The 25,246-nt window shown below is 46.4% G+C and overlaps 1 protein-coding gene across 1 annotated transcript in view; it reads right to left on the bottom strand.

Moving 5' to 3' along the window:
* The window catches only part of UBE2QL1 (ubiquitin conjugating enzyme E2 QL1), a 39,576-nt gene extending 14,947 nt beyond the window's left edge, over positions 1 to 24,629 (bottom strand). Inside the window, exon 1 of the mRNA XM_087815062.1 lies at positions 23,842 to 24,629. Within this exon, the coding sequence (XP_087671188.1) occupies positions 23,842 to 24,603 (762 nt within the window). The 5' untranslated portion in view covers positions 24,604 to 24,629. The remainder of the gene's footprint in view (positions 1 to 23,841) is intronic.
* Between the last annotated feature and the right edge of the window lie 617 nt (positions 24,630 to 25,246).

Below are 25,246 nucleotides of genomic sequence, written 5' to 3' on the forward strand. Positions count from 1 at the left end.
ACAAGAAAAAGCCAGACAACCAGAAAACCCAGAGAAAAGTAGAGAAATCATATGAATAGTCCATTCAAAGAAGAGAAAATGAATAGCTGACAAGTATATAGGGTGATGCCCAAATTTACCAGTAACCAGAGGACTACACATTAAAACAGCAGTACAATATCACTCAATACCTGTTGAGGGATGAAACTTAGGACGAAGGATTCATGCCAAGGGTTTGTGTGAAGTGGCCAGGGAAGCCATTCTGGAAAATTCTGGCAATACCTAGAAAATAAGGCAGTATACACGAGCCCTATGCCCTGGTGAGCTCACACCTGGGCACATCCCAGAGAAAATGCACATGTGCTCCTAAGAAGACCAGTATGAGGTGGCTGCAATGTTCATGTGACACAGGAGGCAGGGGAATGCTGGGGTCTTCCCTGGGGAGTGGGTGAGTAAATGTGGTTGCATTGTGGAACCAGTGTGAGTAACACAATACAGGAGTGGCAGCAACAGGCGAGGCACATAAAGAGCAACACTGATGGTTCACTAAGCAATGAAGCCTAGAGGACAGTCCCATCCGTGACAATTAAAAACACGTATGTACTCAGACAATGCTCCATGTTTTACAAGGATCCAAGCATATTTAAGAATGTCTTTTAAAACTGAGTGAGACCCTGTGAGCAAAAAAGGCCCCACATGGACTGGTGGGTGATGAACCCAATTCTCTCTGCCCTTGAGGCAAAAGAAAAAGTCACAATAAAAATGAGGTGTAAATTCATATGTATCTACATAAATATATTATGTATATATGAAAATTCGGTAATTTCCCTATGTATCAGCACTTTAGAAAATGTAATGAGAACAAGACCTCATTGGCACTGTCAGCAAGGACTCTATGACTCGGGGTGGGCAGCCTCTAACCTGGCCCCAGGCTCCTCCTGCCTGTTGTTCACGTTGCCATGCACTCCCCTCCCCTTCAGCGTGGGTGGGACCTGTCACTTGCTTCTAATAAACAGAATATGGCAGAAGTGATGGAATGTCACTTCTGAGATTAAGCCACAAAAAGACATGGCTCTGTCTGAGGCTCTGTCTCACTGGGTCCCTCCAAGGGAAGCAAGTGGCATGTTGTGAGCTGCCCCAGGAGAGGCCCATGTACCAGGAACCAGACAGGCCTCCAGTCCAACAGCCAACAATGAACCCAATGCTGCCACCTCCGTGTTAGTGATCTTGGAAGCAGATCCTCCCCTCATCAAACCTTTAGACTCCTCAACTAATCTAAGCCTTAACCTCTAATGTGGCTGTATTTGGAAATGGGGCCTTTAAAGAGGTAATTAAGGTTAAGGAGATCATTGGGGTGGGGCCCTAATCCTATGGGTTTGGTGTTTTTATAGAAAGAGGAGGTAAGGACTCAGACACTCAGAGGAAAGGCCATGTGAGGACACAAGGAGAACATGGCCATCTGCAAGCCAAGGAGAGGCCTCAGAAGAAACCAACCCTGCTAGAATCTTGATCTGGGGCTTCCAGCCTCCAGAACTGTGGGAAATAAATTCCTGTTGTTTAAGCCATCAGTCTGTGGTTCTGTGTTATGGCAGCCCTAGGAAACTAATACAGATGCTATGCCTCAATAAAATAAGACATACGTAAGTTTAAAAATAAGATATAAAAACGAGAACAATTGCATGATAATTTTAATTAGTATAAAGAGGCATTTTACAAAGTTCAAATCTAATTTTTTTACTGGTAAACTAGAAATAGGAGGAAACTTCCTTAACCTGGTAAAACTTGCTTCTATCAACATTATGCTTAAAGAAGAAACTTTTTCATTAAAATGTTCCCTTTAAGTCAAGAATGCTTACTATCACTGATACTGTTTAACATAGTACTGAAAGTTATGACTTATTCAATGTATAAAAGAGAGATGTAAAGATGAAAAGAAGATCTTTTTTGTTAATGAGACTGGGCAGTACCAATTGGAGTAGTAGCTGGAGACGCCCGGGGAGGCGTCCAGGTCACGTTGCTGACGGGAGTGTAACCTGGCATAACCTTTGTGAAGGGCGATTTGACAACGTGTACCTGATCTATAGAGAGAGTTTCCACACCCTTGGATCCAGTAACCAACTTCTGGTGGTTTCCTTCATGGTCAGACAGGCACAAGTGAGAAAACCTGATGTACAGGGAGGCCCTCATAGGTTGTTTGTAAGAGAGAAGAACTGGGGGTGCTCGAGGGTCCTTTATGAGTGAGCTCGATGTAGATCAGCTGACCAGAAAGAGGGCCACAGAGCACTGGCGAGAAAAATTGTACAAACTCCTCATATCTTCATGAACAGCATGATCCTGTTACTGTGAAAATGGTTTCACCAGCACAGTGGGGTGTGTGTGTGTGTGTGTGTGCAGAAAAGCAGTTGTTACCTCTGGCAGGTGGAACCATAGAGCTTTGCATTCTCTACCTCCCACATTTTGGTACTGCATGAATTCTGAACAATAAGCATGTACTTTCTATAGTCAGAAAAAACTCTTAAGAATTTTACAAGGTAGACAGAATAACATACGACATTAAAATTTTGTGCATGATCACAGATCTATGCTTTTTCAGAGGCCTTCATGAAATACTGAACCATGGATATTCGTGCAAGAATCTAAAAACAAAAATGATGATGATGATGATCATGATGATAAAAGCTACACTAACGTATAACTGGCTCACCGCAGGCGCCGATTTGAGTGGACCCACCAGAGACGGACGGACAAAGATGCATTACCAGACCTGCCCTCTGGGAAGGACAGGTCTTCTGGGGGGGCCCGTCTTTCAGTTAGAGGGCAAAGTCATCACACCTTGCTCTGTCTTTTAAGTACCGAGTATTCGGACGCAGGGTTGATGCACAGATCAGACCTGTGACTCGGTCCCTGACTGCAGCAGCTCACTTATCATTTGCTGTGATGGCCAGAGATCAACACAGGGTTTTGCCTGAGCCTCTATTCTGTAACGTCTCCTGTTTTCACTTTCATTGCAGAAGGACATCTGATTCAAACTCAATAATTGTTGTTAAATTAAATCGAATTAGAGCAATTTACTTCTCTATAAATCATTATCATCCCGAGGTCAGATCAAAGTCGGTAGTAACAGAGAAAATCCATTTGTTATTTTTCATTTAATTGGCTTTTTTGGGTTAAATGCATTTAGTGGAAGAAAAAACCCTATGGATCATTTTAATTATGATATTGTGAAAGTCAGGGATGTCATCCTGAAATTAAAATGCAAACATTTAAGTGTATCTGTTTGAATAAAAAATTATATAAATGCTTTAAATATTTATATTTATTTTATAAAAAGCCTTGGATCATATATATGTATATACACACACACACACACACACACACATATATATATTAATACCCAGTCTTATGACATTTTGTTAGACTCTGATATTTGTGAAATTTGTGGAAAATCCCCACTCATGAAACATCTGGGAACAGGAGGCCCCGGCAATCGGGCGTGGAAAAGTCACTGAGTGTCATCTGCTCAGCTTTTGTCTAGACACACAGACATAACGTAATTGTGATGGAGGAGATTCAGGGAGGGCTCAAAGAGCACTACTGCCGTCTTTTAGTTTTGATGATAAAACCAAGTCCTTGCTCCACAGAGTTCAAGGTTTCCAGAAGACGGGAAGCAGGAGGGAGGGTTAAGACGGACGGCAGCTGAACAAGAGGCATCCGGGGAGCGGGGAGGAGGAGACGGCTGTGCCCACACATTACGCTAGGTTCCTGCAGGGACTGTCAGGCAGGGCGGTGCCAGCCCGTTCTCAGGTCTAGGCAGCAGACTGGTGGAGATACTTGGGGATATTTGAGTGGATTCCTCTACTGTTGAATAAAACAAGAACGCATGCAAAATGCAAATGGCTGGACAAAATTGTTCTCCAGAAATCTTGTGATGAATCTAATTTCTCACCCAAACTCTTGTTAAGTGCTTGCTTCGGTTTGATCAGTAAGATTACCAAATAAGACTTGTTTTCTGATGTAATGTAAATTAATGAGTAAAATTAGCATAAAGTGAAATGAAGAGCTTTCAGAAAGAGCTTTCTGAGTTTGGTAAGGGCATCTAAATTGATAAAAATAACCTTGGATTAAAAAGTGCATCAACTTGGGTGTATCAGCATAAAGACCAATTGGATTAAAACATTTTCACAATAATTTCAACCTCAGTAAGTCCACTAGTGGGGCCTTCCAGGATCATCACCTCTCAAGCTGTTGTTTGAAATAAGCATCAACTAAGCAGCTCCTAGCCCTTTTGGTTCACCTGGAATGTCTACACTGCCTGCCCTAGGCCACTCCCTCTGGCCCTGGCTTTGCCCAAAGTCGTCTTTCTCTGCAGGCCTCCAGGCAAATATACTGTGTGTCCCTTTTCTCAGTTACCTGCCCTCCCCTCGGGAGTGAGATAACTCTGAGGAGAGAAAATACTGAACCAGAGAGAAGCAACAGGAAAGGTGACTAGTCCAGCATGGACAGGGATATTTGCGACACTAATGGCTGGAAACAAAGGAGAAAAGAGTATACTTATGGCAACCTTGGACAAATTCAGAGGTGTGGCATGGGAGTAGGGCAAAGAATATAGAGGCCATGAGAAGGAAAAGTGGGACAAAATGTCATCGGGTACACAGGAATAAAAGGGCAAAATAGAGAGAATGCCAGAGAAGATGGAGGGAGCCATGCTCTTTAGTTTTGCTAAGAGCAAGGGGAGAAACCTGTGGCAAACAAAACCATGAGGAATCCTTTAGGCGCAAAGAAAAAGGAGAACATGAAAAAAAGGGCAATTATTATTATTAGGAAAAAGTAGAAAAGAAAGAAATTCCGGGAAAGCTAAGAAAAACAAAGCTAAGAAACAACAATTCTGGAAAACCTAAAGTTCATGAGGAGGAAGGCTGCAGTAGGGAAAAGGGGCTGAGGAAATGGAAAAAAGTCCAGTTACTAACACAAGAGACCTGGAGGCTGCAAGGACCAAGGGGCCAGGCCTCAAGACAACAGGAAGATGGGAATTTTAAGATCAAAGTCACAAGAGGAAAAGTAAATGGTCTAAATTAATACGTGCCTGGGGGAAAAAGACACTGTTTTTGGCTGAGTAGTGTCCCCTAGTTTTTATATGATGATGTCCTAATCTCCAGCACCTCTGAATGTGACACTGTATTTGAAGATGTCTTTACAAAGATCATTAAGGAAAAATGGTCATTGGGGTGGGTCCTAATCCAAATTGACTGGTGTCCTTATAAGAAGAGGAGATTAGGACACAGACAAGCAGAGGGAAGACCCCCTGAGGGCATCGGAGAAGATGACTGTCTACAAGCCAAGGAGAAATGCTTCAGAAGAAACCAACCCTGCTGACACCTTAATCTTGGATTTCCAGCCTTCAGAACTGTGAGAAAGTGAATTTCTGTTGTTTAAAGTACCCAGTCTGTATTACCTGGTGATCCTGGCAGCCTTCCAATAGTAGCACAGGCTAATACAGGCTCCAATAAGGAAAGCCACGCTGGATGGAAGGAAAGAGAGAGGAAAGAGTGGAGAGAGGGAATGAGGGAGAGAGAGAGAGGGAGAAAGAGGGAGAGAGAGGGAGAGAGAGGAGAAAAGAGAAGAGGGAGAAAGGGAGGGAGACTGAGAACACAATGGCATAGAAACCTCCAATCAGGACAAGACCACAAAGAAACCAAAGAGAAGATGTTTACAGAAAAATTCTTTAAATAACACCCTTCACACTGAAATGACAAAATAAGCACCAAACCCAAAAGTGCTCATTGGTGACCTGGGGACAGGGAGCAGGGTCCTGCACTCACTATCTCTTGGACTCTGAACACAAGCTTCCACCCAGTGTCTGCATCGTTTATTTTCTGGCAAATAGTACAATGACATTTCCAGGGCACATGATTAAAAACCAAAACTCATGACACCAATTCTCATATTTACTAAACTATAATCAATAACTTCAGTGTTTAGATAAAAACAGAAAATTCAAATCACATGGGATGTTTATGGTGCTGGAGGTGAAATTATTTTGGCACTCAGTTTCAACCAGACAATGCCTTTTTGACCCAATGTCATTTTGTTTCTAAAAATGTCCACTTTCTTGACACTGCAATTACAGTGCATTCAACACCTGTAATTTTTCTTTGATGATTCATGACCTTGCGGTACCTGAATGTCATCAACTCAATTTCATTCTACAATAGCTGTGAAGTGCTTGCTTGATGCAATAGCTGGGCTAGTCCCTGTAGGCCCCAAATGCCTGCCTGCCCAAAGTCCCAACAAATTGTTCCTCCTGTGGGGATGTAACAGGGAATAAAAACTTTATACTACTCTGACTATGAAATGGAATTAGAATAAAATGTACTAACAAACTGATAAAAGGAACTCACTGACAGCTTCCTTAAAAGTGTATTGCAGGTATCATTAGTTCCAGTTCCTGTGTGTACAAGCAATGGCCTTGCCCGGCTGGGCATGGCTCAGCGGTTGAGCATCGACCTAGGATTTAGGCGATCGGGGTTCGATTCCCGGTCAGGGCACATGCTTGGGTTGCGGGCTCGATCCCCAGTCGGGGGCGTGCAGGAGGCAGCTGATCAATGACTCTCTCATCATTGACGTTTCTATCTCTCTCTCTCTCTCTCCTTTCCTCTCTCTGAAATCAATAAAGATATATATGTATTTTAAAAATAAATAAATAAATAAATAAATAAATAAATAAATAAAACCACACACACCAAAAAAATGGCCTTGACCATGACTTCAGTTGATGCACATTGCCCAACTTCAGGAATTTGGCTAGCCCTGATCTGTTCCAGCATGCTAACATTAAAGATCCATACTGGGACCAGTAAGGTCACTGCCTGCATGTCCACAGCCTCTCATCCTGATCTCTTTGTTCTGCTTTCCCTCTCCCTACCTATAAAAACCCCTGCCTACACTGAGATGATAAGATGGGCTTTGTGACAGGAATCCCCCATCTTCTCCGGTTACCAGCACTTGAATAAACCTCTTTCATTTTTTCATCAACACCTGTCTCATGAGTTTGGATATGGTGGCAGCAGGCAATTGAACCTTGGTTTCAGTTACAGGGAGTTATTCCCCCTGTGAGGAACATCCAGCCCAGCTGTGTGGGGAGACATGGCATGGCTTCCAAGAGGAAGCACATGCCACAGCAAGCTGGAAGCAGAGTGCTCTGGGGGCTGTACGGGGAGCCTGGCAGAGGAAGGAACAGGGGCTACAAGGAGGACATGACCTGGAGATGGGCCTTGTGGGTGGGATTCCAACAGGGGACTTGGTCTTGGGGTGCTGAAGCAAAAGCTAAAATCTTCCCATGGCAGCTCACTAAATCCTCACCAGGTGGATAAACTCTTGTTTCAGTTTGCAGAAGAGGAAATGGGGAAAAGAGGGAATGGGCAGACCTGCTGCTAAGACATCAAGGGCTGATCTCCCTAATCACAGTCAGAGCGCTTACCACCTTCTGCTTCCCTGCTGTCCGGGGACCAGAGGCAGGTGGGGAGGGAGTTGGTGAGAGGTGGGGAGCAGAGGGGATGACCAAGAACAGACAGAATGTTGGGGGGGCAGAGGGGGTGATGGGGAGCAGAAGGGAGGATGGGGGAGAAGAAGGAAAGCTACTTCAGGGCCTGAACAGCAGAGGGAGGCAGCTGGTAGTGAGCAGGAAGATGATAAACACATTCATAGAAAAGAAAAAGGTATCTTAGGTAAATGCTCTGCACAGAGCAAAAGGAAAGATTTGAAAATGTGGAGAAGAGGATCCAAGGTTCCACAGTCATGGAAGCTAAATACGGGTTAAAACGCAAGCGTGACTGTGGTTCATACCTTAGGCTGGGAGCTCGCGTTTGGAGACCAAGCTCTTAGGTTCCCACAGTGTCTCAAGCAGGAAATGGACTGGGGGGTCCTCCAGGTGTGGCCTCCCCCTGACACTGAGCTGCTGTGTCCTGGGTCATGAGGGGCATGAGGAGCATCCCAGAGCACCCCACAAAGTGCCTGTTATAGGGACAATGCAGCGTCTCCCACGGGCTCCATTGTGTACTTCCAGAATAGTGGAAGCAAGCTGTGAGATAGCAACTTAGAGAGTTATATTTTGTTAATTTTCTGTTTTTCTGTAACAAAATTAAAGTATTCACTCTATGCTTACACAATTACATTATTGTCTGCTACTTCATTGTATCTAAGAAAACTGGAAAGGCAGTCATATTTAAAAAGTACCTGATTCTGGTCACCACCCCCATAGGCACATGAGGATGACATTATTAATCCATCAGAGGTGAGACTTGTCATCAGGGTACAGGGAAGGTGGCCCTTTAGAACTCTGAATGCTTCTGACTACACCTGCTTAAAATTCCCAGAGCAGAAAACAGCTGCACTCAAGTCAAAAGGAATCTCTATTTTCCAAACATCTTTAAGGCATTTAAAATCCAACTGGGGGCTACCTGAGGCAGGTGTGTGTGTACCTAGGGCTGTGCACCCATAGGTGAAGTCAAGATAAAGGAGGCCTTTCCAGATCCGCCTGCAGGATGGCTCCAGCTCTGAGCCTCCCTGTTTGTTCTCTGAGCTCATAACTGTTCCAGTCCACCTCTAACTGAGAAGGGCAGCCAGAAGCGGCCAAGAACCCCCCTCACACACGCAACACTGAAATCAGCTGCTTCTGACAAAGACCTTCAGGACCTTACAAGCGAACAAACCAACTGAATGTGTATGCTGAGAAGTTCCCCTGGAACGGACTGGGAGCTGGTTCCCTGTTCTTTTCCACTGATGAGATGACTCACCACCTTGACTTTGGAATTTCTGTCTCCTGTAGGACTTTAAATCTTTTGCAGATTCCTTACTCTTATGGCAGCATTTAAAACCACGATATATTGGAAAGAGAATTTATTCTGAATGGCAAGGGAACGCCAAATGTTATTGTGGCTCAATAAACACACGGAAGTCTGGGTTTACAGGCCAATGTGCTTACTATGTCTGCTTTTCCCAATTCTGCTTAATTATGTGATTCTACAAAAATTAAAGAAAAAAGTTTAGAATATTCCGGAACAGAAATTTCAGTTTAAAATCACAACACAAATGTTAAAAGTAACTGGGTTTTGAGGGATTTCAGATCAAGACCCGACTCTTGGTTCTTTGTGATCTGACACGGTCCCAGGTCCACGGAGTGTGGAAGGAGGTAACGGTCACACACAAGACAACTTTTAGAGTCTATACCAGCGCGAAAAGTAGAGGATGTTCCATCCTAGGCCCTGCACTGAGCAAACACTATGCGTCTCTTCATCTATCCAAGGGGCTCTTTCTTCCTCCCAGTCATTACCAAACCAGGATGCTCTTCCCAGGCTTTCTCTAGAATCATCGTATTGCAAATTTAACATGTGGTATATGTTCAAGGTTTCCAAGGAAAACATTTTAAAGGATTTACTCACCCGACCTCAGAGTGAAACCTTCTAGGATATCCTGAACTATTTTTTCAAATGCTACCTACCTGTCAGTATTATGACTTACTGACTTAGAAGATTAACTGAAAGCAGTGAAATGAACAAGGCTGGCAGGGGATGAAGAAAATGGAGATTGTGTACAAGGTACCACAGGCACTGTAATTATGGAGAGAAAAATAACATAAAATGGAAAATATTCAGTAGCAAATGATGGATGATTTAGAGATTCTAAAGGTAATCAATCTATGCTTGATTTATAAGGCTCGTTAATATCATTGCATTATTCTTCTTAAGACCAAACCAATGACAAAAGAGCAGTTTCACTGTAGGATGAGAAGCCAGAAATGTCAGAAGCATTGAAACTGACAGTCAGTAGTAAACGTTTTTAGGTCTTAGATTACTTGACTCTAGAGATACAGGTACAGGCTTCAACTAAATGTTTCAATTGCTTTGGTTGTTAAATGGCTTACAGTCAAAGACTGAGAAAGTCTGCGCTCATGTCCTGAAGGCCTGCCTGTAAACCAAGTTCCAGGAGAAATGTTTAAAAGTACACTCTGCTTGAGATAATAGAAAAATGCAGCCAGTTAAGCACAACGCAGTAATAGCTTAAACAATAACAGAGATCACAAGATGTTTAGTCTCTGCCTTTTGCTTTAAAGATAACATCACTGACGTTCAGTCAGGAGATGTTTTGCAGAATCTTGGTTCCTCAGCGGACTTAGATCACCGACCACAGTGATGAAGGCTCCAGACAAGATGATGTCAGCAACTGAATTAATAGGACTAAGGAAAACCACTGAAGCTTACACAAGAACTCACCGATCAGCATCACCTGCGAGCCCTAACCCCTAACCCTCAATCTTTGCCTTTAAAAACCCTTGATTAAAAACCATTGGGAGTTCAGATTTTAAGCGGTAGCTTCCTGTTCTCCAGCTTGACGCCCTGCCAACAAACTGCTTTAATTTCTCCACTGCAAAATTCCGTGTCCAGTGTTTGGCTCTGCTGAATGTAGGGTGGTCAGACCCTCTCCAGTTTGGTAGCATTCTTAACAATGTTTTCGGGGCAACTTAATTTAACTGTACAGTATGAAAGTTTCCATTGAATCTATGAGGAATATCCACAAGAATTTTGGATAAGGTGTATTCTGTCCTGAATGCAAGCTGAGCGAGGGCCATCTCTTACTTCCTGAGTCCTGTAACACGCTCATTCTACCCAGCCCTTCATGGTGGGCCATCTGTTCTCTACTTACTGGTCTCTCAGACTTGGATATTTGACAATTACTTGCTGATACTACAACATGAGACAACATAGAGGGAAGAAGATGCCCCTTGGAAATTCTCACTAAGTCCCTCATTCCTGCTGGAGATATAATGGTCTGGTTCAATAACGTTACTGGTGGGAACTCGAGAAGCAGGTACTTGCCTCATTCCCCGTGTGCCATCAGCCTCGTTCCTCATGCTGGGATGCCTCCTTGTCTTGGGCCTCCATAAAGCTATGTGTATGGAAGTGCGTTGTGAAGGGTAAAGCTGAATGCAAGCTTTGCTCTGGGGTGTGGGGTCTGACGTGTTCTCACAAGCCTGCCTCACTCCTTTCTCCAAGCAGATGCAAGCCTCTTAGGTCTGCCTGCCGGTTGTGTCCTTCACATACTTCCTCCCACATTCGGGTTTTGGTCCTGGGCCTCGGGTGTCCTTCCTGGTTGGGTGCTGACCAAGGCCAAGTTCTGAGCTCCCTGAGGGTCTTCTGGCCACAGTGACTGGGTGGGGACATCTATTCTCTTTTCAATAGGTCTGAAAGGGTAAACGATGGTTATCTGCTCTTGTGTAGTCTACTGGCCCCTTAAGGGCAATAAAGTCAAGTGGTGACCTGCTGGGTTCATCCTTTCCAACCTAGCCCACTGACTTATTGAACAGGAGAACCAGCAGCTTCGGAGACTCCAAATGGTGTGTGGCTGGCACCAACCTGTAGATTAAGGGCCTTTAATATTTCTCTGTGGATAGGGCAACTGAAGTTATCTCAACCATAAGATTTGATGACAGCTAAGTAATTACCTTGCAGGAGAGAAAGAGAGACATACATGAATGTGAAAACAATCTGAGCAATGCTGGGTAGGTCTGTTTCTATTTGCTGACTATGACGCTGAAGCCATTACAAGCCTAAAGTGGTAGTTATGGCAACACCGCCCAGGCCCATACACGGATTTAGATATTGTTATAGACTCCCTTCCACATAGACAATAACACCCCTTCTTAGAATGATCTGCACAGCAGGCTGAGAAACACTGGGAACAGTATGCTTCATGCCTCAATGATCTCAGATGCTGGATTTCAGATTTCAATATTGCTAAACTATGGGAAAATCACTGAGTACAACAAAAACAGCACAAAAATCCTGGAGGATCAATGAGCTGCAAAGCATCCCCTCTGCTAGTAAGAATGCTGTTTACCCACCCGAGTCCACAGAGTTGGAAAAAATGCTGGATACATCTGACCAGTTTCCTACCAATGTAGGAAGCTTTACCCTACATGTGGAGTCAATGCCCAAAGCCCTAATTAGCTATGAAGAGAAGGGAGGCAGGCATCAGTGTTCCATTGTTGATTACCCTCCAACTGTCATAATATCATGTATAATATACCAGAGGTTTCTGAGAAAATTGAGTAATTTCTGTAGGTTGAACATTTCCACTAGATTTGTCACTAAAGGAAAGGCCTTTTCTTATGCATCAGAGGCAAAGGGTAACTGAGGCAAGAACTGTGATAACTGTTGTAGCTCACAGTATTTTACAAAATTTTAAGTTCAACCTCTGAACAAGCTTTGCATCTTGAAACAAAGTGGTAGCCACGAAGCTTTCAAGTGGACGTGGTATTCTGTAATAAAGACAGAATCTCAATAATATTTAATATCTACCAAAGACATTTGGTATAAACTTAGAGATAATAGAGGCAAATGCTTTAAACAATAATATTCTCCCATGTGGTTTTCTAACATAGCAGCAGCAAAGGAAATAAAGCTAATTTAAAGATACTATTAGCAAATAAAATTCTTGAGAAAACAGTGTTGTAAAGGTGAAAAGCAGCTATGAAACCTAGGGCCAGACAGTAACATGATCACCGTCCTCAGAAATCAACTCCTGACAGCGCAAAATGACTTGACCATGGAAAGACAGCGGAGGCAAGGACAAGAGTCCACAATGACAAGAGGATACAAAGGAGGCTATCCTGTAATTTTTGTGAATATTTGTAAAATTATGGTCAAGTATGAAAAAAACTGGAGCCAAGTGGATGTCAATATTGCCCTAAATACTAACAGTTAACAAAAGCAAAAGCCTTTGTGTAATGGATGTTGAGTAGGCCTTATGTCATACTTTTCCTGTGTAATTATTTCAATAACCATTCTACTTCTGTAAAAGAAGGAACATCTACAGATCACCTCCTCTGTGCCCGACACTTGCACACCATTTCTTTTGAGTATCAGGATTCACCTGTGAAGTGGGGTTTATGTTCCTCATTTTCAGGTGAGGTACCTGACACTTGGGGAGGTTTCTACCTGTCCAGCAAGAAAGCATCAGCCTCCAGGCCCAAGGCTTTATCCCAACCCCACCCAAGAATAACCGTGGGAAACTGAGCCCTATATTAGGCACCTAACCCTTGTTCCCAGTGAAGCTGGCAATGAGCATCACAATTAGCTTTAAGATCTTTCCCAAGACAACAATTAACACTTAGAGCCCTGCGCTATCTGGAGTTCCTAACCTGGGACCCACATACTGTAAAGGTATGTAAACCTGGGTGGGAAAATGCCTTTATTTTCACTAACTCCTAACTGCAATTTAGCACTGCATTTAATTTTGATGGAAAGTGAAAAACTACAGCAGTATCAGCAATGCCTTGACTTTATCACCAATAGAAATTCCAGATTTTAAAGAAATCACATTGCAGTTGCAGGTATCTTGAAATGTCATCAGTGTTTGTTACTACATCCAATTAGTGGAGTTGCTGGACCTGCCTCTAGATCTTGATATTGAGTTAATAAAGATGTGCTTTTTAATTTCATATTTTAGCTCATCACGTTTTTTAAAAAATATTATAACTGCATTTTAGTATACAGCAGTCCCCTTTATCCATGGGGAATATGTTCCAAGACCTGCAGTGGATGACTGAAACTGTGGATAGTACGGAACCCTAGACATGCTATGTTTTTCCTATACATACATACCTATGATGAAGTTTAATTTATAAATTAGGCACAGCAGAAGATTAACAACAATGACTAATGATAAAATAAAAAATTATAACAATATACTGAAATAAATGTTACGTGAATGTGGCCTGTCTCACAATATCTTACTCACCTTTTCATTTAAAGGAAGCACTTTATGGCACCTCTCTGGCATATCTGAATTGCCAGCATCACTACTCTTGCACTTTGGGGACATTATTTAGTATAGTAAGGGTGACTTGCACACAAGCACTGTGACACCGGGACAGTATCTATCTGATAATCAAGACGGCTACTAAGTGACTAACGGGCAGGAGAGTCCACAGTGTGGAGACTGAAGACGAAAGGACAGCTCGCATTCCAGGTGTGACGGAGCAGGATGGAGCCTATTCAGAATGGCGTGCAACTGAAAACTTATGAAGTGTGTATTTCTGGAATTTTCCATTTAATATTGTCAGACTGAGGTTGACTGTAACGTTGAATAAGGGTGAACTACATTTCCATTGAAATCCTATGAATTTTACCTTAGGCACTTAAAGACATTATTCTGAGGAGTCTGCGGGTGTCCCAGATCCTAGGGGCCACACAATCCTCCACATGGCCTTGTGGAGGCCAGAGGTGGCAGGAAGGGGTTCTGGGCTCTCCTGTTCCTCTCACTGACCTCTGAGAATAACCAAGAGGCTACCTTCTCTCTTATCTATGAAAAGACAATGCCAGGATCCTCTTTTAAGTAAAATTATTAAAAATAAATCACCCTAATTCAACCCAGCAGTGTTCAAAGTCACTTTTTTATTACATTAGTTTTACTTATGAATTAAAATTATTTCCTTAAACTGTATGTAATTGTACTGGTTGATTTCACAGTTAGAGAAACTGTCTTTTATGAGCTAAGATTTTCCACATATACATTATAAAATTGATCAAAGGAAAAACAGCAGGTCTGTGAGGGGTGGGATGGCAGCGGCCACCCTGGGCCGCTTATCCGCATTAGTTTCAGGCCGTCTTCACACTGGAAGCAGGTGCTTCTTTCCCCAGAGGGCCCTACATTTGTAGCTTTGCTGGCTCTGCCTCCCAGGCCGGGCTGGAGGGCGGCCCTGACCCCAGGGGAGAGCCTGCCCACACACGGCTGCAGAATAAGCTTCCATTAAGAGAAACAGTCCCCTTGTCACAAAGAGAGACTAAGGAATTAAGATTAACTTAGTGTTTTGTTGACTTTTTGAAAGTTACATTCAAAAGCTTATAACAGTCAACTAGCTATGGTTAATTTAAGCTTGTAACAAACTCGGCTGAAGTTTCCTCCACGATATTTCTACTTTTCCCTGGCTGGGAACAGAGTAGAGTAGGATATGTCATTAACCGTGAAAGACCTCAGCATAGATAAATCCTTGCAGCAATTTGTTTTTATTTTGTACAATTACATCCCATTTCTATGTGGTGTCTCCTGGGAAGCAAAATGGGTGCCTCGTCTGACACTCAAAAGTCACCCTAATTCATGTGTATCGGTAAGGCAAAAATAATTGTTCTAACAATTATGTTCGACTTTATGGAACAGTAATAGCTGCTTTCTATTATAACCAATATGTAATCAATTCTGTAACTCCATATTCCGATTTTTGGAAATGTCTTTCCAAAGATAAAAAAAGGGTAAGCATCCCCTTAACAACATTTGTCTGCAATTTTTTCCTTCAATTCCCAAGTGAGCTGAATACATTTCAACTGTAAGTGTAATCTGATCCATTGTAAGATAGTTTTTTCTTATCTTTCTCATCAAAGGACTCCTAATAAAAAAAAAATATTGAGAATGCTTGCCAAATATTGTGACAGAGAATTAGTATTTATTTTACAGAAATTATTTTTAAAGGAGTAATTTCTTCAATCAGTGGTTTCCACAAATGTAGCCATTATGTTCAAAATGCATTTCTTTCTCAAGTTATTTTCATAATCTTTAAAATGCTGTTCCCTTTTGTGTATTGAAGAAATAAAGCAGCGATAATTATCTTTCTCCTACAGTTTGAAAGAATTAAAGCATTCTTGCATTTCACACAATAGGTACAACAGCTTCTGGTGAGATTGGACCATTTTAGTTGTCCAACTTTGCTGATAATTCAGTACTGTGTGTTAGATTTGATGGATGCATTATCTCTTTCCTTGTGGGTGTTGCAGCAAAACCAAGAACAATATCATTGCCAAGCCTCCCCTAAGGTGCATAGGGGCCCCTGGGAATGACCAAGCTGCATGTGCTACTTGGTGAGGTGGTTTCCACTTGCCAGTCCCACAGCTCAGAGAACCAGGTGGCTCAGGCAATGGACTGCCTCATGGTGGCTCTGCTCTGCTCTTTACTAGCCATGTGCTTTGGGCACAGGCTTGACCTCAGCATGCCCAGTTTTCTCCTAAGACGGAAATAACACTCATCTCATAGGTTATTGCAAGGATTTAACCAAATGACCCATAAAGAATTTTGCACAGCACCTGATACATGTTCACAATCTGATGTCACTCTGCAAGAGGGGTCAAAACTAAGGGATGCGGTGTCTGCACAGACCAGCAATCTCGAGACAAACACATTTATTCGGCACACATGATGTGTTGGACATTGAGGGGAAGGGGAAGTACCATTTAATGTAAATGTAATCCAGCAGGATAAGCATAGAGATGAACGTCTTCCAGAAAATGCAGAGGTGGTTCAGAGGAGGGAGCCATTGCTCTATCGCAGGAGTGGTGAGGGGCTGTTTGCAGAGGGGTTGGAGCATCTCGGCAGGTTTTTGAAGGATGGCCAGGGGCTCCCCTGGCGTATGGGGAGAAATGGCTTTCCAGGTGGGGGCACATCTGTGAGCTAAGCAGGGATGGACACAACCAGCTAGTGTGGGTGTTTTATGACTAGAAGTGGCCGGTGGGAGAGGGATGTCCGTGGGACCATGGAGGTGGGTGAGTGCCACCATGGGCGGGCAGTGTCGGGGGCTTGGGCTTTATGCTGTAAGGGTCTCCATCAAGGCTGTGAGAATGCCTAGCCTGCATTTTAGAGGAAGCAGGAAGGTGGCAGCAGGGAGGATGGATGGGGACAGAGTGCCTGGAGACAGAGTGCCTGGATGGGGGCAGTGCCGGAATCCAAGCAGGAGCTCACAAGCACCAACTGAAGGAGGAAAGGGTGGACAGGAAAAGCAGGGCTTGACAAACACAGAAGAAAGCACCCCAGGTAATCCCCCTGCCTGACCACACCTAGACCTGCGGGGTGGGGACGACCTCTCTTGGTTCCCATGTCCTGCTTTCAGTCCTTTGCCACATGATTGGTCCCAATCTGCTTTGCCCCCCGACTTTCTCCATCTGGGGTCTTTGGACCTCCAGCTCAGCTCAGCTTGCATCCTCCTGGCCTCCCCAAGTACCCAGTCTGGGAGATGGCCAAGAGAAGGGTGAAATGACACACAGAATGGGGAGGGGTCACCCCGGGAATTCCAAGAGTGACGTGGCTACAGCACCCAAGTCATGGCAGACCCTCAGCAAATGGGTGCTGAATGAATGAATGAATGAATGAATGAATGAATGAATGAAATGTGTGACAATGAGGAAAAACTACCAAAACCTCATCTTAGTTTGCCCGCTCCCTGGTAGGAAAGTGTAGACATTGCTAGAAACATTACTGCTGTTTCAACTGCTTTGTGTATTTTGAGAAATGCCTGATCTTTCCATTTATTAGTGATGAAACAATGACCAGAAAATGGTTTAGCCCTTGACATTATAGTCAAGTCTCACCCACTTGTGAGTAAAGTGTTCCTCTGGAAAAGTCATACGGAAGTTTGAAGATGCTGCTGACTCCAGGACACCACCTTTCCTAAGCCCCCAGTGCATGCACAACCCACATATATTCAACAATGGGCACTTACCCAAATACCAAGCAAAATATAACTTCGAAGCTGCCAAAGACATACGCGAATGGGTTTGCCTTAACCCCACTGGATATTCAGTTCTCCGTGTCAGGCATTTTATGCATCTCTATTTACCCCTGTGTGCCCAGCAAGTGCCTGATACATGGCAGGCACCCCATACCCGTGCCGTGTGAATTAGCTGACTACGCACAGTTCTGGGTGGTCTGTACTCGAGTCCTCCCAGCTGTGTCTAATGAAGAGAGAGTGACCTGTCTTGAGCACATGTCCTTTTGCAGGGTTCACACCCATCTTGGTCTACGAATGCTGTCCAGGGAGGCAGAACTTGGTTTTATGATGGCAGGGCTTTGAGGGGTCCCCATCAGGGTTGACAGAGGACACTGAGTTCAATCAAGGTGGAGAGGGGAAGGTTAGGGGGTTGGGTCATACCCACCACCACCCGAGGCTCCCCGCCGTGGCGCCGTGGCTGCTGTGGGAGGACACATCCCAGATGGATGGACCTGGAAACGATGAATTACTGGTCCAGGGTGGCTTTTTCCACCCTTGCTGCCCAGTGGAATCACAGAGGAGCTTTTCCAACCAGCCTCTACCAGGACCTGCTCCTAGACCCAGGAAGTCTGAATCTCTGAGGGTAGGGCCCTGGCACTGGAATAATTCAAACACTCCCCAGGGCACCTGATTTACCACCAGGAAAGAAACACTGACAGAGAGGAAAGGAGTTATACCTGTCACCCATCCTTCTTCTGCCTCACTCCGTTATGAACACAGCAAAAAGCTAGGATTCAGATTGGAAATTTGGCTCAAAGCAGTCACTGTCAGTGGCTGCTTTAAAAAAAATAAAATTAGCCATCCCCCAAATGGAGGCTGCGTTACTGAATTCACACACACCTGTTCCTGGGGGTGAGAAAGGTCATGCTGGGTTGTGGCTCTCAGACTTCAAGTTGAACTTCAACTGACAGTCCATATTGGCACTTTCCACTAAACAAGCATAATTCCCCAAACTGTGCTGTTCCTTGAAAAGAAAAACCAACTTCTCATATGCCCAATATAAATCAGAAAAGCAAACACAAATGCATTTACTTCCTCTTCTTGCAAGTTTAGATTCTCAGAAGTCGACAACTCAGGGCAAAGCAAGTCACTACTATTATTAACTGTCCCACCAGCCCGGGAGGAGCGCAGCACCAGGGAGCAGAGCTGTGGAGCCGCCAAGTTGGTGTGAGACTATTTTTAGGAAGCAGAGTCCTGTCTTCATTCTCCTGCCTGTCCTACTTGATAGCAGAATGAGCTATTTTTTCCTCTGAACAGTCAAGCACCTGGATACCACAAGCTGCAGAGTCATCCTGGTGGGTAAGTCTCTCCATCACAGAACAAACCAGTGACTCATAGAACTCCCTGCAAGTCCACTCTCCTTGGGTGAGAGCACGGGTCATTCAGCCCAGGTTATCACTGTTTACGCTCTAGGTGCTCCAGTCTCCCTCTAAAGGGGACACGATCTATCTGTCCCAAGCTGCACTCCACGTTGGCCCTCCAGACCCTCCTCAGCGTGGCCCTGTGTTCACACGACTGCCTTCATTTTCTTTACTTTGCAAACCAGCACAGCCTTTAGAGAAAGGGGGTTAGGCTGGTTAAGGAGTTCCTGTTTGGGCTCCTTTGGGGCTGCTCTGGGTGCTAACAAAATTCATGTTGGAGTTTTGAAGATGGCTGTGTGTGTGTGTGCACACGCATGCATGATTCCCAGTGACGCCCATGGCACAGACCCCTTTAAGGCCTAAAGTTAACCGCAGAAACACATGGTGTGACCAAAGTTAACCTGCAGAGCCGTTTACCTCCTCATTACATTCTGATAAGTGGCCACATCTGCCAGTTTACTTCATTCAAAAGCTCCAGAAACTAGTGGTGTCAAGCAAACATAACCGTCCTGGCTCTGCTTACCAATTTTTAATTTGAACACTAAGATCTGAGGATGTTTCAGTCCTGTTGTTCTCAGTCTTCTGCTGACAGCTGGCTGCACATCTATTTTCTGTGGACACAAAGGCTCATCGTGCAGGTCACAATTCAGAGGACTGCCTGGAGAGTGCAGGTGCTTAGGCAGGAGGTCTCGACTCTGCCATTCCTGACAGCTTTTGCTGGTGTGGTTGATTTTCACAGCCTTGCCACTCACTGCTGATATTAGAACTTGAAATTGTATTAACGTGACCTGTGTGGAGCTGTGGTTCCCTCACCTGTACAGTAACCGTCGAAACAGTAGAACCAAGTGAGGTGAAATAGCCTAAGTACTTAGCTGGCCCAGAACATGGCCCAGACAGAGCATGCAGTAGATGTTAGTGGCTGCCACTATTATTATGATCAATACCATCTTCATGGTGGGTCCATTCAGTCCTGTGGTTGGCTCTGAGGGGGTAGAGGAGTGAGGAACTGTCTTTCAAGTGCCATCTGGTCCCCTGCCCCTGGCCACGTCTAGCTAATTAAAAAAGGGACACTCAGGAGGTGAGCAGATGTGAAAACAGAATCCTGAGTTAGTGCTCCCTCAAGTGGCTCTTGGGGAACCTTATGCTGACACAACTGCAAGAAGAGGGTCTCTGTCCAGTCCTCCAGTTATCCCAGACTCCACACCTGGAGAACAAGACAGTGAGCCTGGGGCACTTCTGGGCAGGACGCTCCAATGTCGGGTTCACAGGGCCTGTCCACTGTTGTTTCTACCTTAGGCTGCTCGCTAGGTGCAAGCACTGTGCTGACAATTCACCTGACTTTAGTTTCAAAGCCAACTTCGGCCCGGCCAGGTGTGGCTCAGTGGTTAAGCGTCGACCTAGGATCCAGGCGATCGAGGTTCGATTCCCTCGGGCACATGCCCCGGTTGCGGGCTGCAGCCGATCAATGACTCTCTCATCATTGATGTTTCTATCTCTCTCTCTCCCTCTCCTTTCCTCTCTCTGAAATCAATAAAGATATATTTAAAACAACAACAAACAAAAAAAAACACACCAACTTCGTACAGCTTTGAACGTCAAAAATCAAAGATCATGTACAGGAGCTGTGGACTGTTTCCTTTAGGTTCAGTAAATGATTAAGGATATAAACTTTGTACACTGTCACCAGTTCATTTTAAAAGTACAAGGATTTTCAGCCAATTATAGAAAAGCAAAAGAGCTACCTAAAATGTCTCTATTAGTCAAAAGAGGCTTTGTCCTGGACAGCAGATGAATAGGCCTGCAGGTATGTCGCTGTCTCCACACAGAATACAGCATATAAGGAATTCATGTTGATTTAACTGAAAGAAACCACCATCCACATAGCAGCACACCAGAGATTTTGAGAACAGGAGCCAAAGAGTCAGGTAGAGGCCTTGTGAAATAACTGAAGTGATCATATCGTGTAATAACCCCCAACTTTTTTTTTGTCCACAAAAAAGTTAAGTTGATCTTTTCATATTACCCATGAAACCCTTCATATTAGTTTACGATTTCTCTATAGGTATGAAACAAAATCAACTTGGTGTATCCTCAATTCAGAAAGTTAAGCTTAGCAATTATGAAACAGGAAAGGGAAGCTTTTCCGACTTTATCACATAAGGAAAAAAAAAAAAAAAGAATCCTAAAAAGAAATGCCAACTGATGGAGGAATGTACCAGAATGAATGATTCGTTCTTTTGAAGTGATTACAGGTTTGGTAGCAGTCCTGGCTCTCTTGGAATGCCTAATCAGGTACTTTGGGTGCTTTCCCAAAGCCGATTAACTTTTACTATGGAAATAATTTGGTAGCTACAGCGCTGCAGCGAGCAATATGTAGGGAGGGGATTCAGAAAGGTAGGAAAGGTGCAATAATGCTCAGCTTCCTGAAACGATTTTGTGCACAGAATCCTGAAACAGTAACGACTTCATTTCTCCTATTCTTACACTGCATTTCGGACAGTTTATGTATAGCCTACATTCCTCTCTTTTGGATGTTGAAGTCAGCACGGAAAAAGCAAAGAAAGTAAATTGGTATTTTAATAACTGGCTGAGTTCTCACCTTCATTTCAGATATTGTATGCATGAGAATTCAGAATAGGTAATATAACACAATATGCTAGGTGGAGGACCTGGAGTTCAATTAGGTAAGATTTTGAAATTAATAAATAAAATTTCATTAATGATTTCTTTCAACACTGAGGTTTCTAACTTGCAAGCTGTATGCAAGACTCTCCCAATATTTATTACAATGAAAAGGAATATAGACATGAGGGTGTGCCTATTTTAATAGAAGTACATGGGCACCGACAAGACTATTTTCACAGCATTAACATAAACACGGAGAGCACTTAACTAAGACTTATCTCTTTTTAAAAACACTTCCTTAGTTCTCATTTGAGATCTTTACTTTCCTGCATCTTTTAAAATGCAGGCCACAGTCCAGGTGACCTCTAGGATCTCTTCTAGGTCTACGATGTGATTCTGTGGTTCTACAAAACAAAATGGCATTCCTTTCCCCCAGGTCCCCAAAGTCATATTCACTGTGAAGGATGGAAAAACAGGGAAGAGACTGCTCCAGAGGGTTCTGATCAGCAATGATTTCAGGAACAAATAACAAAGGCATTTCTGCAAAATGTTCTTCCACGTCATTTGTATAAATTCTGCTTGAAAAATAAACTGAGACCCCCCTCCCACCCCTGTGGCTTGTCTGAACTCGCAGGCACCTTACATCAGAGCCAGCACTGAACTCCAGGATTCAGAATGAACATCTGACGTTAAAGAGTTAAACCTCTCTCAGAGATGTCTTTCCAGACCTGTCACATCCGTCCTATTCCTAACTCAAGAAATAAGTGGAACCTAAACCCCAGAAAAGATACACGAGCAGGACAGTTACTTGGTAACAACAGACCTCAGTCAAGAATTGAGTGCCCTTCTCCACTGGAGTCGGGATGCTATTTGCTTGGTATCCCAGGGGCGCCAGCTCCAGTGAAACTGGCAGAACAAGCATTATTTGATTAGTGTGAAAGATCCTGCAGTGAACGAGGCAGAGGCAGGTGACAAGGGACAGATCGCTTCTGATATGCTGGCTGTAGAAAGACCAAATAGAGGTCATTCAGAGTCTTCTAAACAAAACGATCATCCTTCGTAAATCTAAAAGATGCCCATATGAAAATATGATTTTATTAAGTAGTGTTTAATACTGATTCGGGAAAACATAAACCAACTTGAATATGATCAAAAGCACATAAAAGATAAAACCCTTGTGCACCTGTCTGCAGCCAGGTGGAAACATACTTCAGGAGATTCATTCAATTCTCCGCTCTTAAGTCCTCTGGGGTTTCTTTTCGGTAAAGCTGCCATCTGGTGCAATAGGAGAGGAGACTGAGGCATCAAACTTGCCCCTTACTTCAATATTCAGTAAAATACCATTAGCCCCGCTAAAGGATTTAGCCACCGGGCACGAGGAGACCAAGGGCAGAAACAGGTCTGAGAGAGACCGAGACCTTGAACAACTACCCCAGAGGTGACGGTCCTGGGAGGGACAGGTACCAGGCATTTCCTTGACAGAGTCTGGCCTTGCCGCTTAAGGAGACACACCACACCTCTGCCTCTCTAGTGAAATTTCTCAAGAGCAAAATGTTCACCTTTACACTAGCTGCTGCTCAGGAAAAGCAAGCAGAGCCCGGGAGAAGATTCGCCAGAGGGCATCTGGGCCTCTGCAGCGCACCCCACGGCAGAGCACACACCTGCAGAGCCCCCCACCTGCAGAGCCCCCCACCTGCAGAACACCCACCTGCAGAGCCCCCCACCTGAGAAGTTGGGGAAGAAACCTTTGCGCGTGTGTGTGCGTGTGTGCGTGTGTGTGGCGGTAAACTAGGCTGGACATCTGGATCCTGAGTTACACAAAGTTGCACCGTTAGGGACCTATGGGGACAGGGGACAGGAGAAGCAGGTGGGGGGTGGAATGGGAGAGCGAGGGGAGAGGAGAGGAGAGTGGGGGAGACCGGGGGGAGAGGAGGAAAGGCAGAGAGGGGGCGGTGAGGGCAGGGGATGGAGGGCTGTTAGGACAGCAGGTGGAGGGGTGGGAAAGCGGACAAAGGACGCGGGCGAGGGGGTAGAGCCGGGGGCGGTGGGGGAGGGGGTGAGAGGGAGCAGAGGCGGGGGAGAAAAAGCGGGGGGGGGGGGGACGGGAGGAAGCGGGAGCGCGGATTCTGAGCAGCGGAGACGCGGTGGGAGCGCGGCCGCGACGGGGCGGAAAGTGGGGAAGGACTGCAGCGCTCTGGGGAGAGCAGCGGGGGCTCCGGGAAGCCCCGAGTCTCCCGGTCGGGCCCGCGCGCCACGGCAGCCGGGCGCGGGCGCGCCCTCCGCGCTTACCTGGCCCTTGACCAGGCTGGCGGCGAACTGGCGCATGACGGCCTCCACCGTGTAGGCGCTGGACCAGCCGCGCGGCGTGAGCAGCTCCATGCAGATGGCGCCGCCGTCCAGCACGTAGCCGTTCTCCAGGCGCGGGCTGAGCACCCGCATGAAGGGCGGCGAGAAGGGGAAGTTGTCGGGGAAGGTGAGGTTGAGCAGGATGAACTCGGTGTTGGTCTCCTTCATGTCCTGCCACAGCACGGAGTCCTTGTCCACCTGGTGCAGCTTCACGTTCCAGTCGAAGAGGCTCTCGTCCACCAGCTCCACGGAGATGAAGCGGTCGCTGAGGCGCGCGATGTCCTGCAGCTCCTTCATGAGCCGCCGGCTGCGCACCTGCGTGCAGTGCTGCTGGCGCGCCGCGGGCACCAGGCTGCCGCCCGCCGCCGCCGCCCCCGCCGGGCCCGGCCCCGCCCTGGCGCCCGCCGCCTGCTCCCGGGGGCCTCCGGCGCCCGGCGCCCCCGCCACCCCCGCCGGCTGCGGCTTGTCGCGCGGGGCCGGCTCCGGCGCGCGCTTGCCCTTGCCCTTGCCCGGCCCGGGGCTGGCGTCGCCCGAGCCCCCGGGGGGGTGCTGCTGCTGCTTGTGGCCGCCGCTCTTGGCGCCGCCCTTGCCTCGCAGCGACGCGCTCTGCTGGCCGCCGCCGCGGTGGTTGTGGTGGTGCTTGGGGTCCTCGGTGTCCCGGTTGTGCAGGCGGATGAGCCCGATTTTGCGGAGCAGCGTGGCCATTTTAGGCTCGGCGCCGGCTGGGGGCTTTCCTGGGCTCCTGCCCCCGGAGCCCGAGAGCTGGGGCGCTGGGCGGCGGCGACGGCCGACCACTCAGCGGGGCGCGGCTCCGGCCACCCCGGGCACCGGCAGCCGTGGCGCAGCGGAGCCGGCAGCAGGCGCGCTCGCCGGCCGCTGTGTCGCCGCTGTCATAGGACGGGGCCCGCTGTGGCTCGGGCTCCGGCCGCCCGGGGAGCGGAGGCGAGCAGAAGGCGCGGCGTGGCCGGCTGTCCCCGGGCCGGTCCCTGGGCGCAGACCCCGGAGCCCGGTGTCCGCGGTCCTTTGTGCGCGGCCGCAGCCCGGCTGGCCTGAGGTCCGAGCGCCGCGCCGGGGCGCGCAGAGTCGCCCGCAGCGCCCCGAGGCAGCGAGGTGGCTGCGGGCTCGCGCCGTGCGCTCCCGCCGGGCCGTGCCGCGCTGGCGGCTACCGCGGGGCCCCGGCCGCTGCCGCTCGCGTCGCTGCCGCCGCTGCGGCTGCTGACATTGCAGAGGCGGCTGCTCCGTCTGAGCGGCGCGCGGCGCGGAGGGGCGGCCCTGCCGGCCGGGAGGGGCGCGGGGCGGAGCCGCGGGCTGGGCTGCGCCGCGCCGCCCGCCGCCCTCCCACCGCCCG

Source organism: Miniopterus natalensis, chromosome 3, assembly GCF_054644295.1.
Source record: "Miniopterus natalensis isolate mMinNat1 chromosome 3, mMinNat1.hap1, whole genome shotgun sequence".
Taxonomy (NCBI): domain Eukaryota; kingdom Metazoa; phylum Chordata; class Mammalia; order Chiroptera; family Miniopteridae; genus Miniopterus; species Miniopterus natalensis.